The following is a 26,142-nucleotide window of genomic DNA, read 5'->3' as shown; positions in this document are numbered from 1 at the left end:
CAAAACAAAATCGTCTCTATACAACTCTAAACACAAGAAAAAGTGAGTTACCAGATGTTAAAGCTTACTTTGAACACATTTTTTTTTTTTACCAGACAGGATCTCAGTTTGTTGCCCAGCCTGGTCTCAAACTCCTGGCCTCAGGTGGTACTTCTACCTTGCCTCCCAAAGGGCTGAGATTACAGGCGTTAGCCACTGCACCCGGCGTCTAAACACTTTTGTATACTCCTTTTGAATGTGATAATGGCATTGGATTTGGCCATCACAGCTTGGATTTGGTCTCCATCAACTTAAAAGCAGCAGATTGCTCAAAGGTATAAAAGTATAACATATGTTTGGTGCAAGCTTTAAAAATGGCTCACATTATACATTTTGTCCAGTTCTCCTCTGTAAGAAAAACAGAGCCATAAAACCAATTATGTGACTGGGTGTCTTTTTAGGATAAAAGTGTCACTCTCTTTGGCTTATAATATCTTTTCTAACCACAACCCTCATCTCAAAGACCTCAATATGTGCTCGCTTCGGCAGCACATATACTAACATTGGAACGATAACAGAGACTATTAGCATGGCCCCTGCGCAAGGATGACATGCAAATTCATGAAGCATTCCATATTTTTGAGTATCACACACTGGGGTCTGTGGGGAAGGATCTAAGGGAGGGACAGTGGGGGGTGGGGAGTTGGGGAGGGATAACATGGGGAGAAATACCAGATATAGGTGATGGGGAGGAAGGCAGCAAACCACATTGCCATGTATGTACCTATGCAACAATCTTGCATGTTCTTCACATGTACCCCAAACCTAAAACGCAATAAAATATATCTATCTCTCTCTATATAAAGACTTCAATATTAGTTGATGCTGCTCTTAACCTAGATAAATAATTTTTTAATTATAAGGTCCATAGGAGTGCTTCTCTAAGCAGCTTCTCAAAAGAGAAAAAAAAAAAAAACAACAGAATTCCTTCCAAAACTAATATAGACGTTAATATAGAATCAATATAGAAATATTTGCTAGCCCATTACCTCTTACTGGTAACGTTTAATCTACTGGAACAATAGTACTTTGTACTCAATACTAAATGCACTAATGAAGATTTTACATGTAGCAGCATAAAGAGACAGAAATACAAACTTTATTATCTGTATGTTAGAGTTTCTTGGAGTTAGAAGTATCTTCTTTTTTTTAAGTAAATAGTACCATTTTTCAGTAATCTGGTGTTAATTTCATGTTTTCATTAGGAGCAAAAGACGGTTCAGATGATGTTTAAGCAAGCGACATTTCAATTAGGGCATGGAGACAGATGCACAGCCAGGTGCTAGGGCTGCCCCGTGCAGGGGAGAGGCTAGCATCGTCATTCTATGTCTCCATGACAACACCCGTCTCAACTGCTGAGCCCTGGGCAGAGAGTCTGTGTGTGGATTCCAGCTTGAGCTCATTTCTCTAAGTTCACCTGACAGCCAGCATCCGAGGAGTTTCCAGTTTAAAATTATAAAAACTCGGGCTGTATGAACACCACTGTGAATTTTTGGTGAGCATGTGTATGCATTTCTGTTGAGTAGGAATGGAATTGCTGATAAGGACAAATTTTAAGGAGGCTAACAACAGAGAGTTCTAAAAATATAAGAACATTATTCTGCATCCTGAAGGAAGGGTTAAGTAAAGGCCCAATAATTACTGAATATGATTCTTGGACGAGAGGGTTGATCAAGTCAATGTTTCTAAACCATGTGCATATGAATTGCTATGGGCTGAACTGTGTTCCCCCAAAATTTCTATGTTGACGTCCTAAGTCCCATGTGAGAATGTGATTGTGTATGGAGATAGGGTATTTCCAGTCAGTATGACTGGTGTCTTTATAAGAAGAGAAAATCTGGACACAGACAGGTACAGAGGGAAAGCCGTGCAAAGACACAGCAAGAAGGTGGCCATCCACAAGGCAGAGAGGGAGGCCTGGCACAGATTCTTCCACACAGCCCTCTGTAGATATCAACCCTGCTGACACCTCCATCTTGGATATCCAGACTCTGGAACTGTGAGAAGTTAAACTACTGTTGTTTGAGTCACCCAGCCTGTGGCCACTTTGATCTTGCAACCCCAGAAAACTGATACACAGATCTCCTGGGATATTGTTAAAATGCAGATTCTGATTCTGTGGGTCTGGGGTGTGCCCTCAGATTTCTGATTACTAACAAGATTCTGCATAATTCAGGTGCTGCCAGTCCATGGACCGTACTTTGGGTAGCAGGAGTCTGGAGTTTAGGTGAGAAATGCCCCCTTAGACTTGCTTTTTTGACTCGGATTGAGCAGCAGCTGCTCCTGGCTCTGTTTTGGAGTCACAGTTCATCACCTGTTACATGAGCCATTAATAACATGGCTCTTTTTAAATATATACCACGCTAGACTAGGTTCTATGTTAGACCATGCTCACCCCCCAACAACAGACTGCAGTGTGTGATGCTCCCCTCCCTGTGTCCGTGTATTCTCATTGTTCAACACCCGCCTATGAGTGAGAACATGTGGTGTTTGATTTTCTGTTCTTGTGTCAGCTTAAGAAACTGCCAGCCGGGCGTGGTGGCTCACGCCTGTAATCCTAGCACTTTGGGAGGCTGAGGTGGGTGGATCACCTGAGGTCGGGAGTTCAAGACCAGCCTGGACATCATGGTGAAACTCCATCTTAAATATAAAAAAAAGAAAAAAAAAAAAAACAAAAAACTGCCAAATTGTCTTTCAAAATGATTTTACACTTTACACTGAACATTCTCAGGAGCGTAAGAATGTTCTAGTCACCAAAACTTGACAGATTTTGTCATTTTTATCAGTGTTGTGGTCATTTTTACTAAAGACGATCAATGTGTAGTGGTTTCTCATGGAGGTTTTAGTTTCCATTTCCATAATGATTAGTGACGTTCCGCATTTTAAAATGTGTTCATTTGCCATCTATGTATGTTTCTGGTGAAATGTCTTTTTAAATTTCTCACTCACATTTTATTTTATTTTGGTTTTGTTTGATTATTGCATTTGAGAGTTCTCATAGATACTAAGTCCTTTATCAGGTATGTTTTTGTAAATACTTTTGCCCAGCTTGCAAGTTGAATTTTCATTTTGATAACAGTGCTTTTCAAAGAGCAGTCATTCTTAATTTTAGTGAAGTTCAAGTTATCAGATCTTTTTGTTTATATATCATGCATTTGTTGTCATATATAACAACTCTTTGTCTAACCCAAGGTCACAACAATTGTCTCCAATCTTTCTTCTAGAAATGTTATAGCATTAGAATTTACATCTACGCCTAGGATCCATTTTGAGTTCATGTTTTTGCATATGTTGAAAAGTGTTAAAAACGCATGCTTTGAATGAAGATATCCCCCAAACAGGTTTGTGTGAGCAACGTGGCTGTTTATTTACCCGGGTGTGCAGGTGGGCTAAGGCCGAAAAGGGCGTTAGCAAAGGGCAGTGGGATAGGAGTTGGTTTTATAGATTTGGGGTGGGCAGTGGAAAGTTACAGAGTAAGATCAGTTACAGTGGCAGGGGTAGGGGCAAGGAGTGTACATTACCATAAGTTCCATTAAAATGGTGGGTGGGATAAGAGTAGTTAAGATGGTAGGGTGGGGTGAGGAGTATTCACATTATCTTAATAACAGTTAAGATGGTGGAATGGGGTAAGGGGAAGCTTATATAGGGAGGAAGCTCCACTAGGCAATCAAGAATAATGGCGACCTCAGGCGGGGTCAGGGATGGGGGGTGATCAGCCGAGGCAGTCAGGACTTTAGACTTCCTGGGTCCGGGCTTGCACATGGAGGCCTGACAAAAAGACCGTCATTTCTCCACTGAATTACATTGGCACCATTGCTGAAAATCAATTATCTTACGCATATGGTCCTATTTCTGAACTCTAGATAATTCCATTGATGTATTTGTCTATTAAAATGCCAGTACCACGCCATTCTGATTACTGTAACTTAATAAGAAGACAAGACTGTTTAAGACACCTATTTCTTCTTGAGTGAGTTTTGGTAGGTTTTGTCTTTCAAGATATTTGTCCATTTTATCTAATTTGTCAAATTTATTGCCATGAAGTTGTTTATAATATCTGTATCTTCTTTCTAATATATATAAAATCTGTAGTGACACCATCTCTCTTATTCCTGATACTGATCATTTGTGTCTTTTCTCTCTCTCCCTTTTTCTCTCTGTCACTCTCTTTCTCTTTTTTTTTTTTGTCCTGATCAGTCTGGCTAGAATTTTATCAATTTAATTTTTTTTTTTTAATAGATTTTTGGCCAGGCTTGGTGGCTGAGGCTGTAATCCCAGCACTTTGGGTGAGTCACCTGTGGTTCAGGAGTTGGAGACCAGCCTGGCCAACATGGTGAAATCCCATCTACTAAAAATACAAAAATTAGCCGGGTGTGGTGGTGCATGCCTGTAGTCCCAGCTACTCCAGAGGCCTAGGCAGGAGTATGGCTGGAACCAGGAGGCGGAGGTTGCAGTGAGCCAAGATCATGCCACTGTACTCCAGCCTGGCGCCTAGTCAAGCGAAACTCTGCCAAAAACAACAAAAAAAGAACTACTGAATTGTGTGCTTTAAAAGGATGAATATTATGGTAGTCAATTGTCTTTTAGTAAAGGTGATATGGGTGTGGTGGCTCATGCCCATAATCTCAGCACTTTGGGAGGCCGAGGCAGGTGGATCATGAGGTCTGTAGTTCAAGACCAGCCTGGCCAACATGGTGAAACCCCAACGGCGTCTCTACTAAACACACAAAAATTAGCCAGGCATGGTGGACTGCCCCTGTAGCCCCAGCTACTTGGGAGGCTGAGGCGGAAGAATCGCTTGAACCAGGAAAAGGAGGTTGCAGTGAGCTGAGATCATGCCACTGCACTCCAGCCTGGTTGACAAAGCAAGACTTCGTCAAACAAACAAACAAAAAACATAAAAAAAGCAAACTAGGCACCTCAGGTGTAAAATTGGAAAAGGTTCTGATTCTCAGGGCCGCGCAAATACAGGATTGGCCCCTACGAGTGTGGCCCTCCTGAAATTTTGTGCCTCAGGCACCTGGCTTGCCTCTCCCTAATTCAGGCCCTCAGGAGAAAGCTCTGCTTCTGGTCAATTTGCAATAGGAGGACGCGCTTCTGGGAGACTCTCCCTGGGAGCCATTTGGTCTGTTCTCTTCCTCTGAATGTCACCGTGTCAACACGAAATGCTTCAAATTGCGCCCAGCCTAGTATGGAGGTGGTGGTGGGGATATCTGATGACATCACAAACTGCCGCATCAACTCCCCCAAGTCTCTGCCTCTGGACCCCTGAGAGGATACAGGAGTGTCCTGAGCCCGTGTGACTCAGTGTCTCTTCCCATCACTTTGCGGGAATGGTGGGGCTGCTTCAACCAACCGCAGTCCAAGCAGCTGTGGCAGGGGAAGGGCTTGGGTACTAGGAGTGAGGACGCCTGCTTCTCTATCTGGACTAGCACCTGTTAGTACTAGTGCCCAGGAGTAGTACTAGTACTAGTACCCAGGACTAGTACTAGTTAGTGGCGGAATCTGGAACAAATGCTTTGGTTAACTGAATCCCTCATATTCCTAAGACAAGAGGCTTGGAAAACAGACCCATGGGGTCTTCCCACTGGAACATGGAGCTTGGCTGTCATCCGACCTTCGCTTCCTGGAAGTAGAAAAGTCCAGGGTTTCAGCCTCTGTCTCCTTCCCTCAGACCCCTTGTTTCTTGGCGCAGAGGCCCTGGGCACTGCAGACTCCCAGCCTACTTCTGTGGGCTGTCAGTTTCAGTACCGGGTCTCGAACCGGCGGTGCAGCTGGGGTGGGCCAGGCCAGGCGAGCGCCTTGGGCACCTGGCTGGCTTCAGGCGGGGGCACGAAGGGGGGTCATGCGCGGACATCGCCCTGGGCGGGGCGGACCAGGCGAATGTGGCCGGCTCTGCCCCTAGCCCTGCTCTCCGCCAACTAGCGCTGCGATCCTGCTAGTCCCGGCAGGCGGAGCCCGAGTCAAGCGGAAAGTGTGGGAGGCGCTTTGATTACCACAATTGGTAATCAAAGGCGGTGCAGGGAGTGGGAACCCGCTGAGCGCAGCAGCAGGGCCTAGTCCTGCGCCTTGGGAATCGGCGTCCAGGCTCGGAGCGCGGCACGGAGAGGACGCAGCGCTGCACGAGGTGGCAGGTGAGGGCGTCCCCGCGCAGGGCCGGGGTGGGAGACGGGAGTGGTGAGCTTCAAGTCCCCCGGCTGCCACCGCGAGATGGGACCCGAGGACAGGAGCGATCTCTCAGCGAAGAGCCCCGGGGAGGCGGTGCCGTCTCGAGGGGGACAGCGACGGTCTCTGGGAGTCCCTTGCAGCGCGCAGCGGGTCTCTGCGTCGGCGGCCCCCAGCCAGCGCGGACGCCGCCTTCCCCTGCAGCCCCCACTTGCCGGCCCTGTTTTTCTCACTGCTCTGCTCTGGGATCCGCAGGATGACGTCTGTCCTGCTGCTTCTCTGTTCTTTAAAGTCAGCAGTCTTGGCCGGGCACGGTGGCTCACGCCTGTAATCCCAGCGCTTAGGGAAGCCAACGCGGTCTGATCCTTTGAGGTCAGGAGTTCGAGACCAGCCTGACAAACGTGGTGAAACCCGGTCTCTACCAAAAAGAAAAAAATTAGCCGGGCGTGGTGGCGCACTCCTGTAATAATGTAAGCTGCAGGCTGAGACAGGAGAATCGCTCGAACTCGGGAGGCGGAGGTTGCAGTAGGCTGAGATTGCGGCCACTGCACTCCAGCCTGGGAGACAGAGCTACACTTCGTCTCAAAACAAAACAAAAAATCCAAAAACACACAAAAGAACAAAGAAGTAAATAAAAAATAATAAAGTTACTAGTCTCCATTTCCAAATCCGAGCACTCTTATCCATCTTAATTCTTTTTAAAAAAATTTTTTTAAATTTTTTTATTTTTTATTTTTATTTTTTAAGACGGGGTTTCACCATGTTGCTCAGGCTGGTCTTGAACTCCTGACCTCAGGTGATCCGCCCACCTTGGCCTCCAAAGTGCTTGGATTACAGGCATGAGCCACCACGCCCGGCCTCCATCCTAATTCTTTAAATAATTCAGCTAAATGGATGGGGTCTTTCCTTCCCCGGAGCACTCCTCCAGGGCCTGAGAATCCAGGCAGCCAGGCGCAGCCCTTTGCCTGCAGGTCTGTGGAGACCGCCAGCAGGTAGATGAGGAATCACCTTTGCGAGGAAGGGTCGTGCTGGGGAGGTCGGCACCAGCGGAGTCAAGGGAGCCTCCTCTAGAGTGGGAATCAGAGCCTCCGAGCCGGGCCGCAGTGTTTGAGGGTGGGTGGAATTAATCCGTGATTGTCATGGCGCCTCCTAAGAGGGACCAACAGTGTCTGCCAAGAGGTGACTTTGGGAAGGGTTAAGGATGGCCACAGATGGAGGCTGTGACATGAGTGAGGCTGGATCAGGGGAAGGGCAGGTGGAAAAGAAACCATTTCGACAAAGTGGCTTTGAGGGGACCCTAAGGGCCCCGGGAGATTTAGGAGGAAGGACGAGAGGATGGAGACACCGCTTGCCTCTGAGGTTGCTGTGTGGCTGTGGCTGAGGGTGGCTGCGGGGAGCAGGTTGTGTTCATTGTCCAAGGCTCTCCAGTGGTTTGGCTGGCGTTTTGGGAATTATGGGTGAGGTGTCCTGGGAGCGGTTCTAGGGAGACCAGAGGCTCGGAGGGGGCCTGGGCACTAGGCCAGGCAGAGGATCTGAAGCAGAGAGAAATGTGGGCGCAGAGGACAGGCCTTGGGGGTGAGTGTGGGGAGGAGGGAGAGATGGGAAGGCGTCAGGGAGGTCTCCCAGCCTCAGCTGGATGGGTGAGGCTCATTTCCAAGGGCATTGGGAACTGCAGCCTGGGGGTGGGGGTTCCTTTGGTTTCAGATCTGTGGCCAAGAGACCCACCCACTCACATTCACACTTTGCCTCCACTGGCTTCACAGGCACCACCTCCTTGTTCTCACTGGTTTGACTTCCTCACCTTGGGCTGCTTCTTGCCTTTCCATTCTGGCGTTCTGCAGGGATTATTCCTTCCTCCCATGCACAATCTACTCTCCTGGCTTTTGCTGGGAATAATGAGAAAAGCTCCCACATGGATGTTTCCGAGTTAGCAAGAACATTAAAAAGAAAATGAAACAAAGCGAAAACAACACACAATTCTTTAAGTCTCACTTTCAGTGTTAAACGGTCACATGATGTCCAGAGGCTGGTGACCGGCAGGAGCCCTGAATGCATTCCTGGGATATCAGAGTGGGCCTGGGCCAGCCTAGGTGGCTGGGAGCAGACCGGCTCCACCCCAGCCGTCCAGGACCCACTCACTTGCCTCCACAGCTCCTTGCCTCACAGCTGTCTCTGTCTCTCTGGATCAGATTCAGCATCTCAGTGTCTTTTGTGTATCAGCTAAAGGACAGGGAGGCCACGGGCTGGCGGCTAATTGAAAATCTCACAAAGACTCTGTACATGCATGCAGGAATAAGAACAGCGTTTTCCTCCTCCTCCCTGGCCCCATTGTCCTCCTGAGATGGGGCCAGGGAGGAGGATCTGGTCCTTACGGAAAGAATTGGAGTTCACTGCTCCCAGCTGTGTGTGCGTGTGTGCGTGAGTGTGTGTGTGTGTGTGTGCGTGTGTGCGCGCGCGCGCCAGAGAGAGAGAGAGAGAGAGAGTGAGAGAGAGAAAGAGAGCACACGCTCCGCTCTGCAGGCGAGCCAGTTCTGTTGCTGTGGCTGGTTTGAGCTGCTGCCATCAACACACTTAGCTAATCACCTTAATATTTGCACTTAGGTTTTGGTCAGAGACTAACAGAAAATAGATTTTTCTCAAAGTTAAAATATGAACTTTGAGATGAAAACAAAAGGTACGATTCCAAAATCACCGCGTAGTAAGTAGGTCAGTAACATTCAGGCAATGTCGAAACTGCATTTCTCTTTACTCTTGGTTTCCAGGGCCTGCATCATGGAAACTTTTTCTAATGCACGTGGCACCTTTGCCATACGCCTGTTAAAGCTACTATGTGAAGATAACCCTTCATGCAACGTGTTTTGTTCCCCTATGAGCGTCTCCTCTGCCCTGGCCATGGTTCTCCTGGGGGCAAAGGGAAACACTGCCACCCAGATGGCCCAGGTAAGCTTTTCCGTCCCCCAGGAGCGGGGACTGGTCTGTGTTCTGTGTTCTGTCACCAGTTTCACACTCACACTCCAAAGCCACTGAGGAAGGAGGGCAGGACTGGGGCCTGAGTATGCACAGGCCACTTCAGGGAGGTGGGGGTCCACTGGGGAAGAAGAGGGACAGGGCAGAGAGGCAGGAACTCTGCTTCACGGAGATTTATTGGGGGGCGGGGCGGAGAGTGTCATCAGTTAATCTTTTGGAAAAGACCATCCATGCTGTCTGGTCCTAACAGAATCTTTGTTTAGAAAATGATACTGAAATTATTTGAAACACCAGTTGCAAAGATCTACCTCTTTTTTGGAGCAAGAGACTTTGTAACTATAAACTTTGATTGGTAAGGAGGGTTAATACCTGTTTCGAGTTGTTTCTGTACCAAGGGCTCAGGGAGGGCAGAAACAGAAATTTGCAAGAAGGATTCCAAGGCCAGTGCTTAGTTACAGCTGCACCCTGTGCGGGGACTGCTCAGCTCAGTCTCAGCAACACACAGAGAACCACTGGAAACGATTCAAGCTCTGTGCTTGTCCCCAGAGGTTTGTGGAGAGGGGAGGAGACACGTACCTGAGATGAAACCGAAAGCTTGTGTCATCCCTGAGCACAGGCCCCTGAACACGCCTTCATTGTAGGAGTGTTTCCCACTGCCCTTAGTTCAATATGACTCTTTTCTTTGATGACGCTTTTCAGTAGTGAATTACTCGTCTTAATCATTTCCCAGCTCACTGTGTGAAGGAAAGAAGGTTTATGTGTAGAGGGTTCCAACCTCAATAATAAGCACACAGAGAGCCTCTCTAAAAGAGATTTATTTATTTGGCCGGGCGCGGTGGCTCAAGCCTGTAATCCCAGCACTTTGGGAGGCCGAGGCGGGTGGATTACGAGGTCAAGAGATCGAGACCATCCTGGTCAACATGGTGAAACCCCATCTCTACTAAAGAAAATACAAAAAATTAGCTGGGCATGGTGGTACGTGCCTGTAGTCCCAGCTACCTGGGCGGCTGAGGCAGGAGAATTGCCTGAACCCAGGAGGCGGAGGTTGTGGTGAGCCGAGATGGCGCCATTGCACTGCAGCCTGAGTAACAAGAGCGAAACTCCGTCTCAAAAAAAAAAAAAAAAAAAAGATTTATTTGCACATAGAGCTTTGTGGTGAAAATGCGCATGGCATAGCAAGCTATGTGCATGTTCAGGGTGGTAAACAAACACTATGGTTTTTAAAGAAAAAAGTAAAAAGGATTACGTAATTCCTTAGAAATAATTATTTCTGGCAAAAAGATCAATAAGGAAGGCGACGCTAGTGAGGTTGGATGGGGAGTTCCTGGGTTGATGTTCCTGGGCACAAGTATTTTTTGTGTAAGGCTGTGATGGCCTTTGTGCAAGGGTGTGGTTTTTACAGAGTCCTCTGTGATAGTTTTGTTACCAAGCATTCAAGCGTGAGAACCTTCCCTTTGTGGCTTTCACTGGCTCTGTCAAGGTTATTTGGGTGTGTTTTTTGCTTTTTTTTTTTTTTTTTTTTTTGTGAGATGTAGTCTTCCCGTATCTCCCAGGCTGGAGTGCAGTGGCACAATCTCAGCTTACTGCAACCTCCGCATCCTGGGTTCAAGCGATGCTCTTTGCCTCAGCCTCCCGAGTAGTGGGATTACAGGCGCCTGCCACCACACCTGGCTAATTTTTTGTTTTTTGTATTTTTAATAGAGACGGGGTTTCACCCTGTTGGCCAGGCTGGTCTCGAACTCCTGATCTTGTGATCTACCTGCTTTGGGCTCCCAAAGTGCTGGGATTACAGGCATGAGCCACTGGGCCTGGCAAGTTTTTTTTTTTTTTAACATTAGTGACTTCATTATGATCCTGAAGTTGCTTATGCTTAAATTTGTATGATCTTCTTCTATGTTTTAGGCTCACTGATAAACTCTTATTGGAAGTTTTTCTTTGAGAGCACCAAAATTGTCTGGTTACCTTCTGCGGTGTGACGCCGGGAGCTCTCCATGGCTCCAGTGTGCAACTGGCTACTCCTGAGCCGCCAACTGTGCTGAGTCCATATTGCTGCCTGTAACATGAAGGGAGGCGTTAATGGCATCAGAAATGTTTTAAATAATGATTTATTTTTTCCTTCATTATATAAGTGGTAAAACTCCACTATAAACATCTTTTTTTTTTTTTTTGAGACGGAGTTTCACTCTTGTTACCCAGGCTGGAGTGCAACAGCACGATCTCGGCTCACTGCAACCTCCGCCTCCTGGGTTCAGGCAGTTTTCCTGCCTCAGCCTCTTGAGTAGCTGGGATTACAGGCACGCGCCACCATGCCCAGCTTATTTTTTGTATTTTTAATAGAGACGGGGTTTCACCATGTTGACCAGGATGGTCTCAATCTCTTGACCTCGTGATCCACCTGCCTTGGCCTCTCAAAGTGCTGGGATTACAGGCGTGAGCCACCGTGCCCGGCCTATAAAAATCTTTAAAAAAGGAAAGTAGACGGGTGAAAAAAAAAATCCCTATGAAATCATCACAAGGAGACAACCACCCTTGATAACATAAGGCATCTTCCTCCAGTCGTATTTCCCCATTTTCACTTGACAAGGTGTACTTTGGCGATTATACAGTATCTTTACTCTTATAAATGTTCTTTCAGTTAATTGAGGAGTCACTGAGAGTCTATGTAAAGCAAGTGCTCAGCATGTGTTGGCTATGGCTAGTCACAGCGGTATCACAGCCGTAGGTGAAATTGGTCTTAGCTTTTGGTCTTGTTCTATTAACAGTGTTTCTTATCGACAGTCTATGAGCTGACTAAAATAAATTTAGTAGCTTCCTCTTTTTTCTCAGTTCTGGAACAGTGTGTATTACACAGGAAATAGAAATTGTTTGAATATTAGAAAAAATCCCTCAAAAGATCATCTAAGCCTTTTTAGAAGTACCTCTCTCTCTCTCTGTCTATTCATTGTCAGCGATAATAGATTCCTTTTTTTTTTTTTTTTGAGACAGAGTCTCTCTTGTCATCCCAGCTGGAGTGCAGTGGCGCTATCTCAGCAAACTGCAAGCTTCACCTCCTGAGTTCAAGTGATTCTCCTGCCTCAGCCTCCCGAGGAGCTGGGATTACAGGCACATGCCACTATGCCTGGCTAATATTCATATTTTTGACTGGCATTTGGTAACATAATTGGTACTTCACTGAAAATAATGAGACATAGTTTTTATTGTTTTAACATTCCCTTTGTATACATTGCTGTAACCTCTTTTTTATATATAACCTTCCTTTGGGGTACTTTTTCTGATTTTTCTTTTTCTTTTCTTTTTTTTTTTTTTTTGAGACGGAGTTTTGCTCTTGTTACCCAGGCTGGAGTGCAATGGCGCGATCTCGGCTCACCGCAACCTCTGCCTCCCGGGTTCGGGCAATTCTCCTGACTCAGCCTCCTGAGTAGCTGGGATTACAGGCACGCACCACCATGCCCAGCTAATTTTTTGTATTTTTGGTAGAGACAGGGTTTCATCATGTTGACCAGGATGGTCTCGATCTCTTGACCTCGTGATCCACCCGCGTCGGCCTCCCAAAGTGCTGGGATTATAGGCTTGAGCCACCACGCCTGGCCCCTGATTTTTCTTATATGTGCTGTGTGGTTGTCTGCTTTGTATGTGAGTATGTGTGTTTTCTTTTAAAGAACCAGCTCTTGGATTCATTGACCATTTTGTGTTTGTCCCAAAATTCCTTAGGAGTTTTTCTGTGTCTTTCCTAACATAATGATTTAAAGTTTTAGCATTTCATTATTTTCTTGGTAATATGAAAAACAATGCTATATTTTAATTTATCTTTGGGCAAACTCTTAGGTCTAATATATATCACCCATATTTTGATTATTTTCTCAATCATGTGTCATATACTTATTTAGAAGAATTTTTTTTGTTTCTTTGTTTTTTGAGGAGTCTTGCTCTGTCGCCCAGGCTGGAGTGCAGTAGTGTGATCTCAGCTTACTGCCAACCTCCGCCTCCCAGGTTCAAGTGATTTTCCTGCCTCAGCCTCCCGGGTAGCTGGGGTTACAGGCAAGCATCACTACACCAGGCTAATTTTCTTATTTTTAGTAGAGATAGGGTTTCACCATGTTGGCTAGGATGATCTTGAACTCCTGATCTCAAGCGATCTGCCCACTTCAGCCTCTGAAAGTGCTGGGATTACAGGTGTCAGCCACCACGCCCAGCACAGGAGACTATTTTAAATATTTGTTTAGAAGATGCCTATTGATTTTTTTTTTTTGAGACATGGTCTGGCTCAAGACTGGAGTACAGCAGCTTGATCATAGCTCACTGCAGCCTCAAAGTCCTGGGCTCCAGCAATCCTCCCACCTCAGCCTTCCAAGTAGCTGGGACCACAGGCACACACCATCGTGCCCAGCTAATTGGAGATGTGATCTTGCAATGTTGCCCAGACTAGTTTCAAACTCCTGGATTCAAGCAATCCTCCTGTCTTGGCCTCCCAAAGTGCTGGGGTTACAGGCATAAGCCACCATGACTGGCCTCAAAGAGGATTTTAATGGTTACTTTGAAGAGTTATTTATTTAGAAAAGTGTTTTTAGTAATATTTTGTGGGCCATTTTCATATTACTGGTATTTTATTTATAATGTTGTTGATTTCTTGTTACTACATTGAGGATAGAGAATATAACCTATATAATTTCTATATTTCAGAATGTATTGAGACTTTGGGACTTTTCTTATGGCCGAATAGGTGTTATATTTTTTGAATTATTTAAGTAATACACACACGTATAGTCTCTATAGTGTCTTATTAATCATATTACTCATTTAATATTCTTATTTCCTTTTGGGGATTCTGATGATTGTATTTCTATTTTTCCTTGCATTTTTTCTGCTTTTAACTTTTTAACTGCATTTTTTTTTCCTACTATAAATTTTAGAGATAATTTTCCCACCACTTAGGGTGCATTTATGTTTTTCTTTGGATACAAGATTTTATCACAACCTCTTTTCTGAACTTTCCTCACCTCGCCATTTTTTCTTTTCCTAATCTTTAAATGAGCGAGGTCCACTCAGGCAGGAGAGCTACATCTTTTACTTGCCTGTTTCCTCTCCCCATCCACCAAAGAGCTAAATTGATCATTTTTAAAATTGTTTTTCACAACAGGCACTTTCTTTACACACAGAGGAAGACATTCATCAGGGTTTCCATTCGCTTCTCACTGAAGTAAACAAGCCTGGCACACAGTACCTGCTGAGAACGGCCAACAGGCTCTTTGGAGAGAAAACCTGTGAATTCCTCTCAGTAAGTTGAATCAGTAGAACAATTAAAGTTGTATTAAGCATACCTGATGACACAGAGTCTGAGAGAAAGGCTCTAGGGAAATTGAGAAACTTACGTTAACCAATTTTTTTTAAATTTTACTATTTTTTTTTCTAAGTTGGGGGTCTCACTATGTTACCCAGGCTGGTCTCGAACTCCTGGTCTCAAGTGATCCTTCTGCCTGTTGGGATTACAGATGTGAGCCACCATGCCCAGTCTAAATTTCTTTATTTTTTTTAAGACCATAATTCTATCATTATACCTTGCATTATTAAAAACTTGACTATTCTCTAGGCCAGGCGCGGTGGCTCAAGCCTGTAATCCCAGCACTTTGGGAGGCCGGGGCGGGTGGATCACGAGGTCAAGAGATCGACACCATCCTGGTCAACATGGTGAAACCCCATCTCTACTAAAAATACAAAACACTAGCTGGGCGTGGTGGCGCATGCCTGTAATCCCAGCTACTCAGGAGGCTGAGGCAGGAGAATTGCTTGAACCCAGGAGGCAGAGGTTGTGGTGAGCCGAGATCGCGCCATTGCACTCCAGCCTGGGTAACAAGAGCGAAACTCCATCTCAAAAAAAAAAAAAACTTGACTATTCTCAAGTTCATTTCTGGTTATTCAGGGTTCAATACATACTTATTTACAAATTCTGATATTTTAACATATCTTAATATGATCGCTTTTAAAGAGTTATGTATATTCTTTTTATCAAAAAAAAAGATAAAATATTTAGAATTTTTGGAAGTTTGCTGACATTTGTATTTAGCAATGCAGCCTCACTGAACTTTTTCTCTCCAAAGACATTTAAGGAATCCTGTCTTAAATTCTACCATGCTGAGCTGAAGGAGCTTTCTTTTATCAAAGCTGCAGAAGAGTCCAGGAAACACATCAACACTTGGGTCTCAGAAAAGACTGAAGGTCAGAATGACAAGTTATTCCACCCTCCTCCCAACCCTCATCCTCCTGCCGCTCTCCTATTCTTCCTTCTCTGCTCCTCTGTCCTCCCTCCTCCTCCTCTCCCTTCTCTTCCTACTTCTCTCTCTCCTCACCCACCTCCACCTCTCTACTCCAGACCCTCTAATTTCATGGGTGTTTCAGATGGTCAGAGTAATGTTGACTGGCAGGGCCTCCTGGCATACTGAATCTTAGTGGACTCACAAAGGTTCTGATCAGACACTCAGGTTTTCAGCAACAGAGATTTCCTTTCATCTCTTCTCCCAGGACCAGAGTAGCTGATACAAATGTCAAAAGAGGGCTGGGCATGGTGGCTCTCACCTGTAATCCTGACACTTTAGGAGGCCGAGGTGAGCATATCACTTGAGGTTAGGAGTTCGAGACCAGCCTGGCCAACATGATAAAAACCCCATCTCTACAAAAATTACATAAATTAGCCGGGTGTGGTGGCCCATGCCTGTAATCCCAGCTACTCGGGAGGCTGAGACACGAGAATTGCTTGAACCTGGGAGGCAGAGGTTGTAGTGAGCTGAGATCACACCACTGCACTCCAGCGTGTCTGGAAAACAAAAAACAAACAAAGAAACCAAAGGTCAAAAGAAACTCAGGCCAGGTTTCCAGTTTAATAACTTACATTAAAATATACTCTCTCTAACTTGTAACATTCACATGTCGGGTGACTCTGTTGTCTGTGTGAGAAGGAGGCTGATGGACACATCTTGCCTGAGTTGTACAACTGCAGACCCTCTCTCAGGGCTGATGAGTTCCACAGACTGATACTACCCTCGATTTGGGGTTGAACCTTATTCATCTTCATTTCAGAGAGGGACATGTTCCAGTCTTGGCCGCTAAGACCAATGATGGGTCTGATGAACCATTCAGACTCCTCTGCACCAATGCTTAGGACCACTAGGAACATTTCCATTCCTGTGAATAAATGAGACGGTAAAGAATTGGAGATGTTCTTCACTTAAAGTCTCAGCAATTGTTTCCCCCATTCCTGCTTGGAATATTTACCACAGATGCCCTCTTGAGGCTGTGAATCAGCAGGGATGCTCTCAGTTCATTGAAGAAGTACCACTTGGTCTCCATGGAAAGAGGGTGATCTTTGCTTGTCTACATTCTCTTTTCCAGGGATGCCTGGTGCTTTGTTTAGCAGATTCAGCAATAGTATCTCTTCCAAAAGCTTCCAGAGACCCCCCCATGTGCCCAGTGCCAGCTCTTCCCCCTTTGAGCCATCCATTCTGGCTGCTTCTGACATGTCCCCTTGTAGTCATAGAATGTTAGAATCGGGTGTGACCACGAAGGGTTGGATCAAACACTCCTTTTAACCACGTGAGACAAACACCCCTGCAGCCTATCACATTTCTTGCCGGTCTTGTTCTCCAACCTGGTGTAATCTTTTTACTTCCTGCCAACCTGTTTTCCGCGAGTGACTTACAAGTCTTTCACTATCTCCTCAACTTGGTGGGTGCTCTCATGAATACCACTCATAGGTGCTGTTGTAATTTTTGTATGTAACAACCCAGACTCAGCAAATCTGAAAACAGAAGTTTGGTTCTCAACTAATAATTCAGGATCACTGAATACATCGGGTTCTTAGAAAAAGCAACTGAACGGAGGTCTCTGCTTTTCTTGAAAGGTAAAATTGAAGAGTTGTTGCCGGTTAGCTCAATTGATGCAGAGACCAGGCTGGTTCTTGTCAACGCCATCTACTTCAAAGGAAAGTGGAAGGAGCGGTTTGAGGAAACATACACAAGGGAAATGCCTTTTAAAATAAACCAGGTAGGGGAAGGCTTTTCAAAATCTCTCTAGTTTGTTGAAGAAGTTGAATGGAAAGATTTAACTTTGTAAAAGTGTAAGTAACATAAGCATAAGCCAGAGAATTTGAAACTTAAAATATTTCTTTTTTTTTTGAGACGGAGTTTCGCTCTTGTCACCCAGGCTGGAGTGCAATGGCGCGATCTCGGCTCACCGCAACCTCCGCCTCCTGGGTTCAGGCAATTCTCCTGCCTCAGCCTCCTGAGTAGCTGGGATTACAGGCACGCACCACCATGCCCAGCTAATTTTTTGTATGTTAGTGTTAAGCTAGTGTGATATATGGGGAGTGAGGAGAATAGGGCAGGATGGAGGGAGAGAATGTGAAAACGTATGTCTTTGATTAGTTATTTTAAAAATTAAAATAAGTTTTATTTGAATTGTTAACTAATTATTATTAATTCAGTATTTACAGCTTTCCAATATTAAAACTTTGTGACAAAGACCTTAGTTTTGACATCGAAGTTAAGGCAGGTGTTAAAATAATTTGCCAAATCCTCCAGCCCCTAAAAACACACCATTGTAATGCAATTAGAAAACCAGAGTAGGTAGCCCTCCTGCATTTTTTGTAAGTTGTACTTTAAATAACTTAAAAAAAATTAGTTGTCTAGTTGCAAAGGGTGGGAGGAGAATTATTCTAACCTTGATTTTAGAACTATTTTAACTTTTATAATAGATGATCTGTATCAATTTTTTTTTTTTTTTTTCTGAGATGGAGTTTCGCTCGTTACCCAGGCTGGAGTGCAATGGTGCGATCTCGGCTCACCGCAACCTCCATCTTCTGGGTTCAGGCAATTCTCCTGCCTCAGCCTCTTGAGTAGCTGGGATTATAGGCACGCGCCACCATGCCCAGCTAATTTTTTGTATTTTTAGTAAAGACGGGGTTTCACCATGTTGACAAGGATGGTGTCGATCTCTTGACCGTGATCCACCCGCCTCGGCCTCCCAAAGTGCTGGGATTACAGGCTTGAGCCACCGCGCCCGGCCTTGTATCAATTTTTTAAAGTAAATTAATAACTGTAATACTTTGCTGAACTTCCATGTACATATGCCTCCTCGGTATTTAAAAAAAATATTTCCTTAGAGTATCAGAATTGAAAAGATTTGGTTAAAATGCATTACCATATATACGTAGGTTGTTATTCTTTCTGAGTGTATTGACTCATACTCCCTGTCATACTGTTGTGAAACTGTAAGTTTCACTCCACTTTATGACATTTTTTCTTATTTGTTGGGTTGCATATATATGAAAAATAATATGCTTTTTTTCTAATTAAATAGAAATAGCTGTATTTAATTTCATTTAGATCTATTTGTTGAGCATAATTTAAATGAGAAAAATCTGACCCCTCCCCCCGGTAAAATGCAGAGTATCATGTTTTATTTTACAGAACAAAACCTTTCCCAGGGTAGTACTGTGTCTGCTTGCAATGATAATAAGAAGGAAATGGTGGACTTTATTTTTTTTTTAGTGTTAATTGGGGCATGAATATGGCGGTTTCCATCACAGGTGCTCAAAACACTCCCGGAGGCAACTGCAGCTCTTTTGAAACGGTTAATTGCTTCTTTCAATAATCGTTCCCCCAGGAGGAGCAAAGGCCAGTGCAGATGATGTATCAGGAGGCCTCCTTTTTGCTCGCCCACGTGGGCGAGGTGGGCGCGCAGCTGCTGGAGCTGCCCTATGCTGGCGAGGAGCTGAGCCTGCTGGTCTTGCTGCCTGACGACGGCGTGGAGCTCAGCACGGTGAGACCCGGGCTGCAGGAAGAACCCTAGGACACTTTTGCGGGCAGAATTCCAGCGCCGCTTCCACCTCTTGTATTTACCTTCCAGGTTGGCGATGCGGCAGAAGCAGCCTGCGGAGCGCACTGCGCAGGCACTTGGCTTTGGGATCAAATTTTTGGTCAAGGCTGACTTTCCCTAGGATTGTCCTCCTGATCTGCAAAATGACACATCCCAGTCCTCTGTTTTTGCATCGCTAGAAGGGGTGGGGGGCGGTTAATATGCGTTTTAAAATAAACCAGGTGGGGGAAGCTTATAAAAATCCTGCTAGTTTGGTGAAAGACACCAGACTTTTAACTCTGTAAAAGCACTGCTTATGGTTAATGCTTGGTAGGCTTATGATGAGGGTAGAATGTGGGTAATTCAGGTAGCAAGCTTAGCGCATTGCCTGGCAAATAGTAAACTCTATACACATGTGATCCTTTATTATAATTATTATTCTTAGCATCATGCTTTTATTGATTTATTTATTTTTGAGACGGAGTTTCGCTCTTGTTACCCAGGCTGGAGTGCAATGGCGCGATCTCGGCTCACCGCAACCTCCGTCTCCTGGGTTCAGGCAATTCTCCTGCCTCAACCTCCTGAATAGCTGGGATTACAGGCACGCGCCACCATGTCCAGCTAATTTTTTGTATTTTTAGTAGAGACGGAGTTTCACCATGTTGACCAGGATGGTGTCAATCTCTTGACCTCGTGATCCACCCGCCTCGGCCTCCCAAAGTGCTGGGATTACAGGCTTGAGCCACCGTGCCCGGCCAGTTTTTGTATTTTTAATAGAGACGGGGTTTCACCATGTTGACCAGGATGGTCTCGGTCTCTTGACCTTGTGATCCACCTGCCTCGGCCTCCCAAAGTGCTGTGATTATAGGCGTGAGCCACCGCACCCGGCCCTCATGCTTTTAAAGGCTAGAATCTGAAATAGAGAATGAAGAAGTCTTTCATCTAACAATGCTGGGAGCAGGGGCATCATAGCTTCCAGGGAGGTGTAAAGTCCAGTGCTCAGAGGGTCGGCCCAGAGACAGCCTCTGATGGCACTTCCAGGCACCTGGCTTCCCTTCAGCATGGATTCCTGGGGTGACAGAGTCAACAATGGCAAATGGCAGGCAGTGGAACCCCATGACTTAAGAGGCCTGTATGTGAGGCAGCCATTGGCTCTCCCTCTGCCCACCTCCCTGACGGTAACCTCTCTGCTCCAGAAACGATGCAGAATCTCACCGAGGGCAGATTCCCCTACTGGGGTGGCTCAAACTGAGCCCTTTCATTCCCAATCCTTTCCTTTACGAGCAATGGTTTGTTGTTTTTAAAAATAAGTGTAGGTTGGGAAAAAAAAATCATAGTCGCCTGGATATTGACACTTGTCACAATACAATTAGTCTTGGGAATTGTTGGGTAAGGAAAGGACAGCCACAGCCTTCCTGCCTCTGGCTGCTTGGTGACTCTCCCCCTTGTCGTGGAAGAGGTACATGGGACGGCGCATGGAGACACAGGACAAGTAGGAGCGCTTACAAGCTTCTGGCAGATCAAGGGGCCGCTGGTCCTATGCAAATAAACAATACCCACGTGCAAAAGGAGGAAGGGGACTGTGAGTGCCTGAAGTCGAAATCTTAAAAGTCTCATTCTGGTCTTTCAGGTGGAAAAAAATCTCACTTTTGAGAAACTCACTGCCTGGACCAAGCCAGACTGTATGAAGAGCACTGAGGTTGAAGTTCTCCTTCCAAAATTTAAACTGCAGGAGGATTATGACATGGAGTCTGTGCTTCCACGTTTGGGAATGGTTGAGGCTTTCCAACAGGGCAAGGCTGACTTGTCGGCAATGTCGTCCGAGAGAGACCTGTGTCTGTCCAAGTTCGTGCACAAGACTTTTGTGGAGGTGAATGAAGAAGGCACGGAGGCAGCCGCAGCCTCGGGCGTGGTGGTGGCAGAGTGCTGCATGGAGTCTGGCCCAAGATTCTGTGCTGACCACCCTTTCCTTTTCTTCATCAGGCACAACAGAGCCAACAACCTTCTGTTCTGCGGCAGGTTCTCATCTCCGTAAAGGGTGCATTGACTGTGCACTCAGCCATTTCCCTCTTGCTGTGTCCCCGGATCCCCCACTCCCCTACAGCTCCAAGAGGATGGGCCTAGAAAGCCAAATGCAAAGATGAGGGCAGATTCCTTACCTGTTTGCCCTCATGATTTGCCAGGACGGGTTCATGATGCCGCACACTCTGCTCTTCTATACTGACCTCTCATTTATGCTACACTTAATCAAAATCTTGGGAAAATCGACCATACTGATTCCCTGTTGCATTAAAATTGCGGTCCAAATCCCATAGGATGGCATGCAGAGTTTTCTAGAATTCCACATGCAGTTCACCCTGGCTACCCTGTGCTTTCTTTCTTTCTTTTTTTTTTTTTTTTTTTGAGACGGAGTTTCGCTCTTGTTACCCAGGCTGGAGTGCAATGGTGCGATCTCGGCTCACCGCAACCTCCGCCTCCTGGGTTCAGGCAATTCTCCTGCCTCAGCCTCCTGAGCAGCTGGGATTACAGGCACGCACCACCATGCCCAGCTAATTTTTTGTATTTTTAGTAGAGATGGGGTTTCACCATGTTGACCAGGATGGTCTCGATCTCTTGACCTCGTGATCCACCCGCCTCGGCCTCCCAAAGTGCTGGGACTACAGGCTTGAGCCACCGCGCCCGGCTCCCTGTGCTTTCTTGATACCTCAAATACATGACCTTAACACGCTGCCTCTGTGGTAATAAATGCTGCTAGATATTGCTATTTTATAGATTTTTCTGGTGCTTAGCCTTTTAAAAAGTTTTTAAAATGCACATTTATATTTTATGTTTATTTTATTTTTGACATTTACCCATCATCAAACATGTACTTGGGGACTGCATTTGGCACTGGGGATGCCAAGGGGACAGAGCCATTCTCTGTTGACACTTGGTCTTCAAATCTGTGCCCAATTTATTTAGCTTTGACAACAACCAGGTTGGACTGTTTAATGATGTCATTCAACTTATCAGGTAATCCTCCAGTAGGGATCACACCTTTCTTTTTTTTTTTTTTTTTTGAGACGGAGTTTCGCTCTTGTTACCCAGGTTGGAGTGCAATGGCGCGATCTCGGCTCACCGCAACCTCCGCCTCCTGGGTTCAGGCAATTCTCCTGCCTCAGCCTCCCGAACAGCTGGGATTACAGGCACACGCCACCATGCCCAGCTGATTTTTTGTATTTTTAGTAGAGACGGGGTTTCACCATGTCGACCAGGATGGTCTCGAACTCTCGACCTCGTGATCCACCCGCCTCGGCCTCCCAAAGTGCTGGGATTACAGGCTTGAGCCACCGTGCCCGGCCCACACCTTTCTTTATGATACCGTGTTTCTCTATCTCTAACAGTAAAAATTCCAGTCAACCCTTAAAGCTCATTTCAAATGTCTTATTTCAGAAATGTTTCCTTTCTCCAGAAGCAGACGTACATATGTGAACTCTCTGCACTTGAAGGGCACCTCCTTTGTGGTAGTTCTTTTATTTTATTAATCTCTGTATTCTTAGATAGTCCTCCAACAAGACCTGAAGTTCACCAAGGGTTGGACCTCTATCTTACGTATCTGGGTGCAGTAATACATAAGTTGATTATATACAAGCTGTGAAACTTATTTTTTTAATGGTAGGATATTACTGGCTTTATTTTTTTTTTTAAAGAATTTTTGTATTGAGGCAAAATTCATATAACATAAAATTAACTATTTTAAAGTGAGAAGTTCAGTGCCACTTAGTATCATTAACAGTGTTGTATAACCATTATATATAGTGCAGTAATAAGGAAGTTGATTACATAGGAGCTGTGAAATTTGTTTTTTTAATGGTTGGATATTACTGGCTTTATTTTTTTTAAAGAATTTTTGTATTGAGGTGAAATTCACATAATATAAAATTAACTGTTTTAAAGTGAGAAGTTCACTGCCACTTGGTATTGTTAACAATGTTGTATAACCACCGCCTTTGTTTAAAGTTCCAGAAAAAATGTTCTGCTCTAAAAGGAAACCCCATCCCATTAAGCAGATACCCTCCATTCCCTCCTCCCTGCAGCCCCCAGCAACCACCCATCAGCTTTCTGTCTCTATGGAGTTATGTATTCTTGATATTTCATATAAATTGAATTGTATGAAACCTTTTGTGTCTGGCTGTTTTCACTTAGTATAAGTTTTTGAGATTCATTTCCATAGTAGCATGTATCAAAACTTCATTTTTATGGCTAAATAATTTTGTATTACGTGTTTATAGCACAATTTATCCACTCATTCATTGATGGACATTGGGTTGTTTCTGCTTTTTAGCTACTCTGAATAGTGTTGCTGTAGATGTTTGTGTACCTGTATTTGTTTGAGTATCTATTTTGCATCCTTTTGGATATTTATCTAGGAGTGGAACTGCTGGGTCGTATGGTAATTCTATGTTTAGCTTTTTTGAGGAACAGACTGTTTTCCACAGTGGTTGAACCATTCTACATTCCCACCAGCAGTGTTAAGTTATGGCCGTCTTAGTGGGTATGAAGTGGTATCTCATTGTGTTTTTTATTTGCATTTCCTATGTTATGAACTAGAAACTAAAGTACAAACAAGATGGGACTCTAGTTCCCTGGGGATTTCCATAAGCAAATATAGGAAGGCAGTTGGCTTTTCACATCTCAGTTCTTTGGAAGGCCCAATAAACTCTACGAACAGGAGTGAGCAATTTTCTCTCATTCTTTTATTGCCTTTTAAATTTTGTTATGAGGTTTCATTAATAAACAGGGTTTTGTTTTCCTCTATAATCAAATCTAGGTTTTCCCTTTGTGATTTCTGACATTCCATTCTTAGAAGTACTTTTCCATTGATGAACTAGTTAAATAAAATAGCTATTTTTTTATTCGAAACTTTTATAATGATTTAACTAATCCACATGGAATTTGATTATGTATTATTGACATGCAGGGGGAAAACATACTTTTATTTATTTATTAATAGCCAATTTCTGGATATTATTTATAAGTCTCTTTTTCCCTACTGTTCATTTCTGATTTTCCATCTTTATTCTTCTAGGTGAATGTTAGAATAGAATAACTTTTTAATACCCAAAGTAATTTTTTTAACTTTGAGATTTTGGTGGGGGAAGGATTAGCATGACATTAGCATACAAATTTCTTGGGTAAATTGATGTATTTACAATGTTTAGTCATCTCATTAAGGAAAATGAGAAGAGTCTCCATTTATTCAAGCCCTTTCTATACTATTTTATTAAAACCCTTTTTGAAGGCCGGGCGTGATGGCTCATGCCTGTAATCCAAGCACTTTGGAGGCCAAGGCAGGCGGATCACCTGAGGTCGGGAGTTGAAGACCAGCCTGACCAACATGGTGAAATCCCGTCTTAAAAAACAAAAAAACAGGGCCGGGCGTGGTGGCTCAAGCCTGTAATCCCAGCACTTTGGGAGGCCGAGGCGGGTGGATCATGAGGTCGAGAGATCGAGACCATCCTGGTCAACATAGTGAAACCTCGTCTCTACTAAAAATACAAAAAATTAGCTGGGCATGGCAGTGCGTGCCTGTAATCCCAGCTACTCAGGAGGCTGAGGCAGGAGAATTGCCTGAACCCAGGAGGCGGAGGTTGCGGTGAGCCGAGATCGCGCCATTGCATTCCAGCCTGGGTAACAAGAGCGAAACTCCATCTCAAAAAAAAAAAAAAAAAAAAAAAACCACCCTGTTTTGAGTTTGTGGGTCTAGCCATCCAGCGAGTCTAACTGGCTCTGGGTACTGGGAGTTGTCGGTACAGATTCCTGCCATGTGAACCATCTACGGTTCTCTCAGCTGTGGATACCAGCACCTGCTCTGGTGGAGGTGGCGGCGGGTGCAGTGGACTCCATGAGGGTCCTTAGCTTTGGTGGTTTAATGCTCTATTTTTGTGCTGGTTGGCCTCCTACCAGGAGGTAATGCTTTCCAAAAAGCATCAGCTGTAGTAGTGTGGAGAGGGACTGGCACTGGGTGGGGCCCTAGAACTCCCAAGATTTTATGCGCTTTGTCTTTCACTCCCAGGGTGGATAGGGAAGGACCGTCAGGTGAGGGTGGGGCTAGGCATGTCTGAGCTCAGACTCTCCTTGGGCGGGTTGCTGAGGCTGCAGTGGGGTTGCGGGTGAGATTCCCAGGTCACTGGAGTTATGTACCTAGGAGGATTATGGCTCCCTCTGCTGAGTCATGCAGGGGTCAGGGAAGTGGGGGAAAGCCAGCAGTCACAGGCCTCACCCAGTTCCCAGGCAAACCAAAGGGCCAGACTCACTCACACCGTGCCTCTGGCAATAGCCCTGAGTCTGTTTCCAAGCGAAGGGTGAGATGGGTTTGAAAACTTGCTGCAGGCTTTCCACCTCCCCGTTGGGAAAGTGAAGGGCTTTAGTTCTGCCTGTGAAGTCTGCAAGCCAGATTCGAGTCCTTTCCCAAGTTCTGGCCAGGAGGCTTCTTGTGGGGTTCAAATTGTTACAAAGTTTGGCTAGAGAATTCCTTCTTCCTGTGGAGTTTTACCCCCTGCTCCTCTGGCCACCCTCCCAATGGATCCCTGTGGTGCCAGGCAGGAATGGGCTGCTTGGGGACCCAGTGGGCTCCCGGGGCCTTTCTGCTGCTTCCTCTGCCCCTGTGTTGCGCTCGGCTCTTTAACTTGACTCTGCTTCGGGTAAAGTCAGAAACATCTGCAAACAGACCTTCAGCTTCTCCCGTGAAGGTGTGTGTTCAGGAGAGGAGGGTCTCCCTTTCCCACCTGGGGCACTCACAGTATTTGGGGTGTCTCCTGGGTCCCCTGCAGGAACAGTCTGCTTCCTGCAGAGGGTCTGTGGGACTTCTCAACATTGCTTGTTTGTTCTTACAGTGGATCTGAGCTAAAATTGACAATGCAAGCCTCCCCCCGCTGCTTTGTACAGAGCTGCAATCCATCTAGTTCTGCCTCCCGTTTGCCATGATCCTAAAATCCTCGAAACAGGATGTTAGAGTGAGAATTTATCTGTTTTGGTTTTGCCCCAAACACCCATACAAGGCATGTGGAATCATAACAGAAAGAAGGACACAGTCAAGGCCATCGAGCTGCTAGTCCAGGGCAGTCAGCAGTTCATTGAGAGGTG

At 45.3% G+C, this 26,142-nt stretch overlaps 1 protein-coding gene and 1 non-coding gene across 2 annotated transcripts; both read left to right on the top strand.

The window, feature by feature from the left end:
- Nucleotides 1-512: 512 nt before the first annotated feature.
- LOC120361171 (U6 spliceosomal RNA) lies at nucleotides 513-620 on the top strand. The gene has a single exon (XR_005577521.2). It is a non-coding gene; the product is annotated as a U6 spliceosomal RNA (small nuclear RNA).
- A 5,430-nt stretch (nucleotides 621-6,050) lies between these two features.
- On the top strand, nucleotides 6,051-23,174 carry SERPINB9 (serpin family B member 9). The gene is made up of 7 exons (XM_010338094.3): nucleotides 6,051-6,173; nucleotides 8,967-9,144; nucleotides 14,309-14,446; nucleotides 15,267-15,384; nucleotides 17,063-17,205; nucleotides 18,826-18,981; nucleotides 20,648-23,174. The coding sequence occupies exons 2-7, from the start codon at nucleotides 8,977-8,979 to the stop codon at nucleotides 21,050-21,052; spliced, it is 1,128 nt and encodes a 375-aa protein (XP_010336396.1). The 5' UTR covers nucleotides 6,051-6,173; nucleotides 8,967-8,976; the 3' UTR covers nucleotides 21,053-23,174.
- Nucleotides 23,175-26,142: the final 2,968 nt, after the last annotated feature.

This window comes from Saimiri boliviensis, chromosome 4 (genome assembly GCF_048565385.1).
Source record: "Saimiri boliviensis isolate mSaiBol1 chromosome 4, mSaiBol1.pri, whole genome shotgun sequence".
NCBI lineage: Eukaryota > Metazoa > Chordata > Mammalia > Primates > Cebidae > Saimiri > Saimiri boliviensis.
This window is presented reverse-complemented; position numbering and strand designations above follow the sequence as displayed.

Coding starts and splice junctions, on each gene's coding strand:
- SERPINB9 (XM_010338094.3), top strand. CDS start 8,977: ATGGAAACTTTTTCTAATGCACGTGGCACCTTTGCCATACGCCTGTTA. Junction 15,385..17,062: donor GGTCTCAGAAAAGACTGAAG/GTCAGAATGACA, acceptor TTTTCTTGAAAG/GTAAAATTGAAGAGTTGTTG. Junction 17,206..18,825: donor TGCCTTTTAAAATAAACCAG/GTAGGGGAAGGC, acceptor TCGTTCCCCCAG/GAGGAGCAAAGGCCAGTGCA.